Below are 12,781 nucleotides of genomic sequence, written 5' to 3' on the forward strand. Positions count from 1 at the left end.
CAAAATTAACACAAATGGAATGCGGACAAGTAAAGCTGAAAGCCCCATGTATGTTTATCTGGTTCAATTCAGTATGGTTCTGCCACACATGCACAATTCTTAATATGTTTTATGTTGTTCCCATTTGGTGCCCTGGGTGTTCGCCCAGGGCACCAAATAGTCTAGGGCCGCCCCTGCCAGGGAGAGAACCCCCAAAGTCCACATCCTTTCAGAACCTGAGGTTTGAGATCTTTGTAAAGGGGAAGGCAGGGGGTGTAAAAGGTCTGAAAAAGGCTCATGCATTTTATCACAAATACGCAGCAGTTAACACAGCACAAGAAAATGAGACATCTTGACCATTTCTACTTAGTTTCTTTACTAGACTATTTAACGGAGATGCAACTTGCAATATGGATGTCAGTGTAAGATGCCACTGATCATGAAGCGTCTATCTATGTCAATGGGGCTTTTAGCCACTGGCACAGGTCACAGGTCATTCTCCATCAGAATAATGAAATCACTCAAGAACGTCTGGTAAATAACATTGGACTATGAGCACAAATTTTAATTCCATTGAAAGATCTTTAAAATGTAATGTGCAGAAAACACCCTACAAAGCTGTTCAGGAGGAGTGGACGAAATTCGCAACTGGTGTAGAAAATAAATAAATGACGAATAAATCACTTCAGCCATCACATTTTTATTTACTGTTAATATCCTAAATGTTTCAGCTGAATCAGAACAATCAAAAGCAAATTTGCATTAAATATGGAATAATCGGGATGCTGTTTTTGTGAAAGGGTACCAGCAGATGTGACCACTTGACTATAGTGACAACAATGGCACCTAAACCAGCCACTGGGGAGGAATGTAGGGTATCCTGTGAAAACCTTTGCTATGTTGATGACAACCAGACTGGTTGATCAGCTGTGACGACCCCTAACAGGAGCATCCAAAGGCAGAAAAAGAAGATTAGTAATGTCACCCAGACAACGCAGGAGCTGTTTGTTTTTTTGTCATTGTGTTGGTTCCTTTTCTTCTGATTGCAGTGACGTCTCCATGTCAATAATGTGTTTTGTCCAACAATATCATAGTTTTTAATTCAATCGAGGGCAATGATTGCAAAAATCAATCGTTTCAAGTATCAGCCGCAGATGTGTGAACTGTAATAAGTCAAAACTGCAGTGAGCAGTGAGAAGTTTCCATTAACATACACACACACACATACACACACAAAAGCAATTAATAAGTGACTCCAACTCTAGTCAACTGTGTCATTATAATCAAAACCTTCTCAAGCTGAACAACAATAAAACTGAAATTCTGCTTGTAGCCACTGCTTCAGAAAGTGAGTTGCTTTCTCCTTGATGTGAATGGATTCTCCATCTCTACATCCATATCCACATCTACCTGTGTGTCATTTCAGTCAAATTGTAAGTAGTCATGAATCTGCTTTCTGGAAGAAACCTCAGGAACATCTCCAGACTTTTGGTCTGCATCTGAAGCTCTTAATGTTTGGTCATCCCACCAAAGTCCCACTCAGCTGCCATAATTCTCACTAGCACAAATCCATGGTAACACATCACTCCTACACTCACCCACCTGCACTGGCAATCCTACTTCTGACTTGCAAAAGCAACCTACACTCCATGTCAGAATGTACGGCCCACAGATGGATTACAATCCATCCCTCAGGCCAGGCCATACGCCTCTGCTGCTCCATGGACATTGCTCCTCTCCGACATCCGAAATACTCCTCTCTCTGGACATTTTCAAGAGCCTGCAGATGAACCATTATATTACATTTACGTAAAATGAACTCATTCATCCGTTTGACTTTTTTTCTGATGAGTAGGTCGCTTCACGGTGCGGCTCCTGCTTCGCCGTGAGTCAGTGGAGCGGCACCGCCGTCGAGTGGCAGCAGCGAGGATTTATTTACATAGCACGTCTCCTACAGTTAATAGCAGGTCAATGAAGGTGCACACATGAATTAAGTGCAAAGGCGTCATTGAAACTTCATCCTTCATCTTTTCCGGCATGTAAGTCGCTCAGCCATATGGTGTAGAAACATGACTAACCTCATCCAGTATCTGTGCAATTCTTTTACGGTGCCACTGAAGTACACACAACACGTCAGGTAGATATTGCATATACAGTGATGATTTATAAAAACAACAGTCAATGGTTTATGTATTTCTCATCATGTCCCTCTGGCTCACCCATTCAACCAGTTCTGTAGCCGGTCCTGGAAAACTGTGGGGAGAGGACATATCCCTGAGGAGAGCCGGTGCTGAAGGAAGGGGAGACGCTGTCCGGACCTGGTGCTTTCCTGGTCTCCTGTTTCTGGAAGTCTTTGACGTCTTTGTGCATTCTGAGTGGAGTCAGAGATCCCGAGGTCCATTTTTTCACAGTTTTAACAACAGGTATTGCGGGTCTTATTGTCTGTCTGTAGACTATAATAATATGAATCAGAAAGTGATCAGGATGTCCCAATGCTACCTGGGGGACAAAGCGATAAGCATCTTTCAACGTTGTGTGGATTTATTTTTTGCCCTGTTCAAGTCCCCGAGGATGATGACGAGTAAATCCGTTTTTTTTTTTTTTTTACATGGTTCCACATTAATATTATTACTCTTTACCATATTTCAATATAACATTCATTCAAATTTGTAGTGTAATATATAACAATCAACAGTATTTTAGTAGTAATCAGTAAAAGATTTGAAATCTATGTCTAGATTTTTAACCATGCATGTTTGTGTTGGTTGATTTCTTTTACTACAGTGTTTACACACACACACACACACAGAATGGTGCTTCCGTGACAAAATCTCATGCTGCAACGAATACCTCTGCATCAATGGCTGCTATGGGCAAAAAAGAGAGAAAATCATGGTGTGGTCCCCATCCTCCCATGACCTCAATCCTACTGAGAACCTTTGGAGCATCCTCAAACATCCTCTCTGTAGTACTATCAGACTGTTTTATGCAGAGTAACTCACAATCGGTAGTTACAGGGACAGTCCCCCTGGAGACACTCAGGGTTAAGTGTCTTGCTCAGGGACACAATGGTAGTAAGTGGGGTTCGAACCTGGGTCTCCTGGTTCATAGGCGAGTGTGTTACCCACTAGGCTACTACCATTCTTAAAACAACTAAATGACTGACATTAGCACAAACCCATACGATTTATGGTCTGAACATTAAGGTGAGTTTAAATAAAGGTCTGTGAACATAAAAACACATAATCATCACGGCAATAAATAAGCTGTTATTTACTACAATTTTTACTTGTTTGTATGTCTGTAAAGTTGACCCACGCGTGTTCTGCTCTCACTAAATGTCCTCAGCCAATTGGAGCGGCCGTTTATACCACGTGACCGACCACGGCAGTCGAGTCGTCGTTCTTTGCCGTTTAAATGTTCTTTGTCTAAACTTTATTGGTCCTCAAGAAGCAAGAGCGCTGCGCGTGTGGCCGCGAGGGCGCTGATATGGCGGAGCCGGCGAACCAGGCCTCCACGCAGCCGCGGCTTCAGCTAGCCCCGTCCGGCGGGCCCGCGGCCTCCGTCCCCGGCGCCAGCGACCCGGCCAGGCCCGGCCTGAGCCAGCAGCAGTGGGCGAGTCAGAAGAAGGCGCAGGTCCGCGCCTTCCCGCGGGCGAAGAAGCTGGAGAAGCTGGGAGTTTTCTCCGCCTGCAAGGTACGGCGCCCCGCCGGCCAGCTAGCCGGCGCCGCCGCTGCTAGCCTGGCGCGGTGCGAGCGGCCGTTTGATGCTCAGTGAAGCTAAACAGTTCGCCCGCTGGAGACGATAAATTCACCAGTAGACACGCTGTGAATAAAGCTGCACATTCAGGACGGGCAAAGTTTACTTATTGATTGAACTTTACAGATTACTGCGTTCTTGTTGACACCTGTCAGTTCAGCCATTGTTTCTTGAGAGAAATGGAGCGATGATGATGATGATGTTAAGGTGGTAGTAGCCTAGTGGGTAAGACACTCGCCTGTGAACCAGAAGACCCGGGTTCAAATCCCACTTACTACCATTGTGTCCCTGAGCAAGACACTTAACCTTAAGTTGCTCCAGGGGGGGACTGTCCCTGTAAATACTGATTGTAAGTCGCTCTGGATAAGGGCGTCTGATAAATGCTGCAAATGTAAATGTAAATGATGATGATGATGGTGTGAATTTGTTACCAGGCAAACGACTCGTGCAAGTGTAATGGATGGAAGAACCCACATCCCCCCACCGCCGCTCGGATGGAGCTCCAGCAGCAGGCAGCCAGCCTGACCGAGCCGTGCCGCAGCTGCAGCCACGCCCTGGGTACGCCCTGCATCCGTACCATTACGCCGCCAGCTTGCTGCTCAGAGCAGAGTACGGCCGAGCGGGGAAGGAAGCGGACCCGTAATCGGAAGGTTGCAGGTCTGAATCCCGTGCCGCCAAGGTGCCACTGAGCAAAGCACCTGTCATGGCTGCCCACTGTTCATTAAGGGTGATGGCTAAAAGCAGAGGACACATTTCGTTGTCACCGTGTGCTGTGCTGCAGTGTATCGCAATGACAATCACTTCATAACAGTATGTTTCCAGCCATAACAGTAACCCCGCAATACAGGCATTGGAATTGCACACAACCATTTTACAGTATGTGCAGCCCCACAGGATTTTACCTTTTTATTTTCTTCTTCTTTGCAATCACAGTGGCCTAGTAAGACACTACTAGCCCCCCCCACCCCCCCCCCCCCCCCCCCCCACACACACACACACACACACACACACTAGTGAAACACCGAGGGATATTGTTCTCCTCAGTTGCATGTGGTGAATTATGGTGACCAGATTGGAGCATATAATGTAGTAGAGCCCCAAGTGTGAGCGGGGGGGCATTTGGTGCAAAAATAAGTTAATTGGAGCTTTAAAACATTCTTAGGAAAAATCTAAGAATTCTGACCATGCAAAATGTACTATGTAAATGTTTTAAAACCTTAATTAATAAAACAGAAAGAGCACAAGAACCAGAATATTTCCAGAATATTTTTTGTTTTTGTGTCCCAGTTTGAGTAAAAAAATTGTAATGCACATCTGCTTCTCTGTCTAATGTAGCCGACCATGTGTCCCACCTGGAGAACGTCTCTGAGGACGAGATGAACCGGCTTCTGGGCATGGTCGTGGACGTAGAGAATCTTTTCATGTCAGTCCACAAGGAGGAGGACACAGACACAAAACAAGTGTACTTTTATCTTTTTAAGGTGGTTGCCAGGTCTGCTGACCATCATACGCTGCTTTAGCAGACACAGACAATTGCTTAGTCTCAAGCGTTAAGTGAATTTAACTTGCTGAATGTTTTTGCTTTTTTTTTTTTTTTTCCCAGCTTCTTAGGAAGTGTATTCTGCAGATGGGAAAGCCTTTAGTTGAGGGTTCACTGGGTAGCCCCCCTTTTGAGAAACCAAATATTGAACAGGTCTGTGTTTCTTCTAATTACACTATCTGCTATGGATTTAAGGAACCCAAATACCATATATACCGTGCTTAATCGCAATTGACCTCATTAGGATTTATTTTGGTTGCAATGCACGTTTCACATTTGACCAGAAATTAAACATGTCACCATCAGAGCACAGAGCATACTGTTCATTGTGAAACGTGGAATCTTTATTTTCTATATTTAAATAATTGTAGTAACTATTTTTAGATGCTGTGATGTGGATTAGTGTTAACATGTCCAAGAAACTCCTATTCTCACTCACTGATCCGCCCTCTTACCCTTTTTTGTTCTTCATTTTTAGGGAGTGTTAAACTTTGTGCAGTATAAGTTCAGTCACTTGGCCCCTAAGGAGCGGCAGACGATGTTCGAGCTCAGTAAGATGTTCCTGCTCTGCTTAAACTACTGGAAGCTGGAGACTCCCTCTCAGTACCGGCAGCGTGTCCAGAAAGACGACAGCTCTGCTTATAAAGTTGACTACACGAGGTCTGCATGCCCACGTGCAATAATAATCGTTATGTTCGCATCACATGAGCGATATGTGATATGGTTTCGAATACAATATGGTTTCAGAATACAATAGAAATTGCACGCTTGGTGTTTACATAAAGACTATCAGAATTTTCAATTATGTGCATTTTACACGTTTCGCATCTTTAAGCAATACAAAAGGCGTAATTTAAAACATTTTAACAGATTTTTGTGTGTTATGCTTTAGGTGGCTCTGTTACTGTCACGTTCCTCAGAGCAACGACAGTTTGCCACGCTATGAGACAACTCAGGTGTTCGGCCGCAGTCTCCTCAAGTCCATCTTCACGGTCACTCGAAGGCAGCTGCTGGAAAAATTTAGGGTCGAAAAAGACAAGCTGCCTCCTGAAAAGCGCACGCTGATCCTGACACACTTCCCCAAGTAGGATATATCTGTGTCTCCTCCTGAATATCCTATAAATGTGTTAAGAATACTTTGGATATGTAATTCATTACAATTACTATTTAAGATGCAATAGTAGTGTAACTATTTCAATTACTATATGAGTAATTGTAACTAATTGATGATTGAATATTCTTAACTGTTAAACAATTTTGAAATGTGAACTCCATTCATTACATGAATTAACTTCCTTATAATTGATCAGTTTAATATTGTATAGTAACTGCCGCCACAAGGACTTCAGGCCTCATTTTTATGTAATTTTTTCCCCCATCTTGATTCCATATACACATCTGCTAACACACGCAGGTTCCTGTCTATGTTGGAGGAGGAGATTTATGGAGAGAATTCACCCATCTGGGATGCTGATTTCACCATGCCAGCCTCAGAAGGGGCACAAATGGGGCATCAGACAGGTGAGTCAATGCATGCTTTCTTGTTTCTGAAAATGAATGAAACTGAGTCCTCACACACACTGAGTCCTCACACACACTGAGTCCTCACACACACTTTTTTCCGGTCAGTGTTGAGTCCAATGGCTGTGTCGGGGTCTCCCTCTTTCGCGAAGAGTGTTAGCAGTGGTGGCTCTTCTCTCGGCAGCATGGGTCTGGATGCGGCTGTTACTGAACCAATCACAGGTACTTGTACTGAAGCATGTGCTGAATAATGTTAAGCCCCACTCTTATGCCATTAAATTTTCCGCCTTCTATAACTTAGGAGAGAAGCGAAAACTTCCAGAAGCTCTAACTCTGGAAGATGCTAAGCGTATACGGGTCATGGGTGACATCCCCATGGAGCTGGTCAACGAGGTCATGATGACCATCACTGACCCTGCTGCAATGCTTGGGCCTGAGGTAACAGTGCTTACATGCGTGCACGATTAGGCACTATAGACAAAACTGTACTTCAGCAATATATGTATTGTCTAAATTGAGGAATACTTTTTTTTTTTTTCTAGATAGTCAGTGCTAAAATACTTTCCACTAATGAAACCCTGACTTGAGGGAGAAGCAGGGCATATTACCCTATATACTAACACACTTATTAAAGATGGCTTGTTCGGGGCTTTTAAAATGTATTATTTTTATTTAACTTCCCAGACAAGTTTGCTCTCAGCAAATGCTGCTAGGGATGAAACCGCTCGACTGGAGGAGAAGCGTGGCATCATCGAATTCCACGTGATTGGAAACTCGCTTTCCCAGAAATCCAACAAGAAAATCCTCATGTGGCTGGTGGGCCTACAGAATGTGTTCTCTCACCAGCTGCCTCGAATGCCTAAAGAATACATCACACGCCTGGTGTTTGACCCGTAAGTATTCTTATGGTCGAATACGTAAACATAATCCAAAAATGTATTGATATATTATTATTTTTTTATTTTTAAAAGCATAATCTGTGTACCCAGTATTACTCATGCTTTAAGCAGTTTTAAGCATTTACAGGTGCTCATGCGACGTAATTTCACAATAGTGTGTCTTAAAATAGTGTGTCTCTGGAAACTGCCTGCCGTTCACATAAAACACATATTAGGTCCATGTCGTATTCTAAACCAATCAGATTGACCAATCCGAGATCGTGAAAGGCGGGGCCTCTAAATGGCCATGGTCCAGATGTTCCTGGTAAGTGCGTTGGGTGAGTAGGCTTTAATCAGGCCTTAAAAATTTGACTCGAGCCCATGGGTCAAAGTACAGCTTTTTTTAAAGCCCGAACCCAACATTATTGTGGCGCCGGATGTCTGCCAACCTGACTGTACCAACATTGTTTTCCAACATAACGAGTCTTTCATAAATTTCACATTTTTCCACAACTCAGATTGGCCAGCTTCCGTTTCAGCACCTCTGCATCCATTTTATTTTGTTTATCTTGTTTTAGTTTCAGCTCAGTGGTATTTGCACCAACACATTTACAGCATTTATCAGACACATTTTCAGTAAGTTACCTTTCTTGTAGAATTGAAAAAGTGAAGTGATTGTCATTGTGAAACACTGCAGCACAGCACACGGTGACACAACAAAATGTGTCCTCTGCTTTTAACCATCGCCCTTGGTGAGCAGTGGGCAGCCATGACAGGTGCCCGGGGAGCAGTGTGTGTGCTTTGCTCAGTGGCACCTTGGAGGATCAGGATTCGAAACTTCTGATTACAGGGCCACTTCCTTAACCACTAGGCCACCACTGCCCGCTGTCCTTCAAATAAAAAAACAGATGAATCAATAACAAGTCAATATTGCCTATATGCACAGTGATTTAAAGAGGGGGGAAGTGAACCTGTAAAATTGCATTGTTAAATGCGACGCCATCAAAGATATGGTGCACCTAAGAAAGTGCATTTTGGGTGGGCTAGAGCCCTGATTTATGGTGTTACTGAGATTTGTCTATAGTTATGTTTCAGGAAGCATTTTACAGTGCTGCACACTCAGGGAGACTGGAGCTACCACCCGTAACTGCATCTTAGGTGCACCCCCTCCAGACAGATGAGATTTCTTGTCACCGGTTACACGAATGAGGGAAGTAAAGTAGTCTGTTATTCACACGGCCATCTGATATCTTCATCCCATTGCAGGAAGCACAAGACGCTGGCTTTAATCAAAGATGGCCGTGTGATTGGAGGGATCTGCTTTCGCATGTTTCCTACTCAGGGATTCACTGAGATCGTCTTCTGTGCAGTGACCTCTAATGAGCAAGTGAAGGTGGGGGACGGGGACAGTCCATACAAATGAATTGAAGCCATGAGCCGCTGCAGACCTGTGTGTGTGTGTGTGTGTGTGTGTGTGTGTGTGTGTGTGTGTGTGTGTGTGTGTGTGTGTGTGTGTGTGTGTGTGTGTGAATTAGGGCTATGGCACGCATCTGATGAACCACCTGAAGGAATACCACATCAAACACAGCATCCTCTACTTTCTCACCTACGCTGATGAGTACGCCATTGGATACTTCAAGAAGCAGGTTATTTACCTAAACCTGGTGGAATTCATTTTCTTTCTGTCTTCTGGTTCATCATTAAACACATTTGCTGCTTACTTACATCTGCATGTCTTTTGTTTTTTGCAGGGCTTTTCCAAAGACATCAAAGTGCCGAAGAGTCGTTACCTTGGTTACATCAAGGATTATGAGGGTGCCACCCTGATGGAATGTGAACTCAATCCCAGAATCCCTTACACGGAGCTGTCTCACATCATCAAGAGGCAGAAAGAGGTGATCTTTATCACATGCGACTTTGTCAGTGCTTGTATGTTGTTATCCTGTATATATCAGACGAGTATCGGGTCAGGGCCGTAACATCTGGATGCTGAATGAAATTTGGCACTCGGTGCAATGCTTGTGTTCTCCGATGTGTTTAGAATATATTATTTTACGTGGAAGGAACATGTGGAAATGACAATGGAATTGTGTATATATATATATATATGTGTGTGTGTGTGTGTGTGTGTGTAAGTAATAAAAATTCCTTCTGTTGGTTATGGGATGAAGTCTTGTCAAGCTCTCTGTAAGATCATCCTCTGCATTGCAGATAATCAAAAAGCTCATTGAGCGGAAACAGAGCCAGATCCGAAAGGTGTATCCTGGTCTCACTTGCTTTAAGGAGGGTGTTCGACAGATACCTGTGGAGAGCATCCCCGGCATTAGTAAGTGCTTCTGTTGGCAATCGTGTTTTTTTTTTTTTGTCTGGTATAAAGCTGGAATTGATTCCTGCCATCACTGTCTCTCTTTAATCTGTGGTGTCACGCACATTGTCCAGGAGAAACAGGCTGGAAGCCCAGTGCAAAAGAGAAGAGGTAAGATATTACTAAATCTGTATAATTACAGACCTATAAACGGTGAACTTCAACACTGTTCAAATTTTGAGCATGTTTTGCTTCTCTATTCTTTGATTCTTAAAAGAACTGGCCCTTTGGTTGTGTTAATTAAATATTTTGACTGAATAATGACCTTTTAATGAAGCTGTTTATTATACCAAATCTGTTTCTAGCAAAGAGATGAAGGATCCAGACCTACTTTACAACATCCTTAAAAATCTGCTGGCACAGATTAAAGTAAGACTCTGTACTATGGTAAATATGATATTATATAAAATATATTTTGTATTACAAGATTAACTTTTTTTTTGTGTGTGTGTGTGTGTGTGTGTGTGTGTGGTTGGCCTGTGTAAAACCAGACGCACCCAGATGCCTGGCCGTTCATGGAACCGGTTAAGAAGTCAGAAGCTCCTGACTACTATGAGATCATCCGTTTTCCCATTGGTGGGTGATGTCATCAAGGATTTGTAGTCAATAATTATTATATAATTTTTTTTTTAAAACAAATTTAACAGAAATAACCTTAATATGCTTAATTTGATTTAATTTAGCTCTGCCTACTTTTAATGGTGTTCCTGCGTTTGCAGAGGTCATTGATGTACAGTGTATATAGTATTGTGGATGCACGTCTTTATAATAGTAATTTTTTTTCTTTCTTTCTCCCCTCATTTGTTTTCTTTGTAGATCTAAAGACAATGACTGAACGGCTGAAGAATCGGTACTACGTGACTAAGAAGCTGTTTATCGCTGACCTGCAAAGGATCATTACCAACTGCCGCGAGTATAACCCTCCAGACAGCGAGTACTGCAAGTGTGCCAACACACTGGAGAAGTTCTTCTACTTCAAGCTCAAGGAAGGGGGGCTCATTGATAAATGATCGGGAAATAAACCGAAGCCAGATCGCTTCATTGGTCAGTAATGAGGGAAGATTAGGGGTCCATTTGTGTATTTAATGTACCAAGTAGGCACTCACCTGCACATGCAGCTAGAACCTGGTTCATAACTGTACATGCACATATAACATTCTCTCTGTTAATATTCCGCCTCATGGTTATAAAATGTTGATGCTGAAAAATGCGTTTGCGTGGTGTTCAAGCCGAGATGGCTGCGAACACCCAGAGAAACTCGTACACGGTTGTCACGTTCACCAGAGTGCTGCCCGTCACTGTGCACCATGTCTGTCTTTGATGCTGCAAAGGTTTAAATTATTTTGTGAAAAAGGTTATTTGGGAATTATTGTGCTGTAAAATTTTCTTTTGAAACCGCATTATGTTCCTTGGGCTCTGTGCAGATCTGGTTACTACTTGCTTACACGTACGTTACACAGACAGACGTCAGGTCCTGTTCACCTTTTTTTCTCTGCATGATGTGACTGAATGCAGGGTCTTCTGTTCAGTGTCCTGATTGTCTGGACATTCAGCAAAGTTCTGATTCAGTTCCTTCAGTCTCTCATCGGTCAAGTGGAATCAGTGTCTCACGTCCGACTGCCGTCTTAGGAACATACATACACGGATGCAGAAGTTAGGAAGCAGTTGTCTTTTTGTGTCTTTTGTTTTAAACACTTCAATTATCTCTCTGTAGTCTATTGTCCAGTTAATTAATGTCCAATTCAATACACCTCCTGGCGAAATATGCAAAAAAAAAAGAAAAAAGGTGACGTTACAAGATGTTTCATACATTCACTGGTTAAAAGTCACCTCCCCGTGGAGATTTTGAAAGTCAAGGGTCATTCTTGCTGTCCAATTACTGGAGCTGCTTTTTATTTGTTTGGACTTTATCATTGATGTCTATTTGTGGATGGAATCTTTTTTTTTTTTTTTTTTTTCACAACCTCTGAAAATGATTTTAAAAGAACATTCTACATCATTCTTGTTATGCCTTAATCTCTGCCGGAGGTCGGGTCTGTTTTACTGTTAAACCAAAGTGTCCCTTGGCTGTCATGTGCCTCGATGATCAGTGTGTGTGTGAATCCTGTTTCTTTTTATTTTTGGGGTATTTCACATGTCGTGACTATTCATTGTCAATTAATATTTTTGTTTATGAAAATTAATGACCAGGTACCATTCATGGTTTCCGTTTTGCATATTCAGTTTTATTTCTTTGCCAAAACCCCCATATCAGCAGTGTCTGTAAGTAGTTGTAATGGCTGCAGACTGCCCTCATGACTGACCCAGAAGTACTGGGTCTTGTCCCAATATATATATATATATATATATATATATATATATATTGGAGCATGTACTTGAACTGCTGAATCTCGACTAGCTTTGGTGACCTGCAGTGGTGTGTGTGTGTTTGGACACCCAGTCCCAGTCTACCTTCTCTATGCTGCATTCGAATTCAAGTAAATGAAACTAGGAAAAGTTTCGTTTCGTTTCGGCCTTGTGTGTTAAAAGAAGCCTGTAAATTGCTCACGATGCTGTACCTCCTGTTGAAATTAAACACTTTATATGCAATGTTCACATGTTGCACAATTTCCATTTCATCTACACCACATTTTATTACAGAAAGCTTCTGAATAAATATGAAATATTTACAGAAATAAGCGCATGTAATAAAAGTATTACAAGCATATACATGAATAAAAATAGTCTGATGGACAATAT

General features: G+C 42.5%; 1 protein-coding gene across 1 annotated transcript; it reads left to right on the forward strand.

Moving 5' to 3' along the window:
• The first annotated feature begins 3,468 nt into the window (after positions 1-3,468).
• Positions 3,469-12,637, forward strand: kat2a (K(lysine) acetyltransferase 2A). The gene is made up of 18 exons (XM_028985724.1): positions 3,469-3,675; positions 4,173-4,296; positions 5,074-5,219; positions 5,342-5,431; positions 5,757-5,938; positions 6,171-6,362; positions 6,693-6,799; positions 6,908-7,021; positions 7,101-7,237; positions 7,484-7,692; positions 8,944-9,070; positions 9,213-9,323; positions 9,429-9,572; positions 9,889-10,003; positions 10,117-10,153; positions 10,348-10,411; positions 10,534-10,618; positions 10,859-12,637. Exons 1-18 carry the CDS (start codon positions 3,469-3,471, stop codon positions 11,050-11,052), a joined length of 2,385 nt encoding a protein of 794 aa, XP_028841557.1. The 3' UTR covers positions 11,053-12,637.
• Positions 12,638-12,781: the final 144 nt, after the last annotated feature.

Source organism: Denticeps clupeoides, chromosome 7, assembly GCF_900700375.1.
Source record: "Denticeps clupeoides chromosome 7, fDenClu1.1, whole genome shotgun sequence".
In the NCBI taxonomy this organism is placed as follows: Eukaryota; Metazoa; Chordata; class Actinopteri; order Clupeiformes; family Denticipitidae; genus Denticeps; species Denticeps clupeoides.

Coding starts and splice junctions, on each gene's coding strand:
- kat2a (XM_028985724.1), top strand. CDS start 3,469: ATGGCGGAGCCGGCGAACCAGGCCTCCACGCAGCCGCGGCTTCAGCTA. Junction 7,693..8,943: donor ACACGCCTGGTGTTTGACCC/GTAAGTATTCTT, acceptor ATCCCATTGCAG/GAAGCACAAGACGCTGGCTT. Junction 9,324..9,428: donor TTGGATACTTCAAGAAGCAG/GTTATTTACCTA, acceptor TGTTTTTTGCAG/GGCTTTTCCAAAGACATCAA.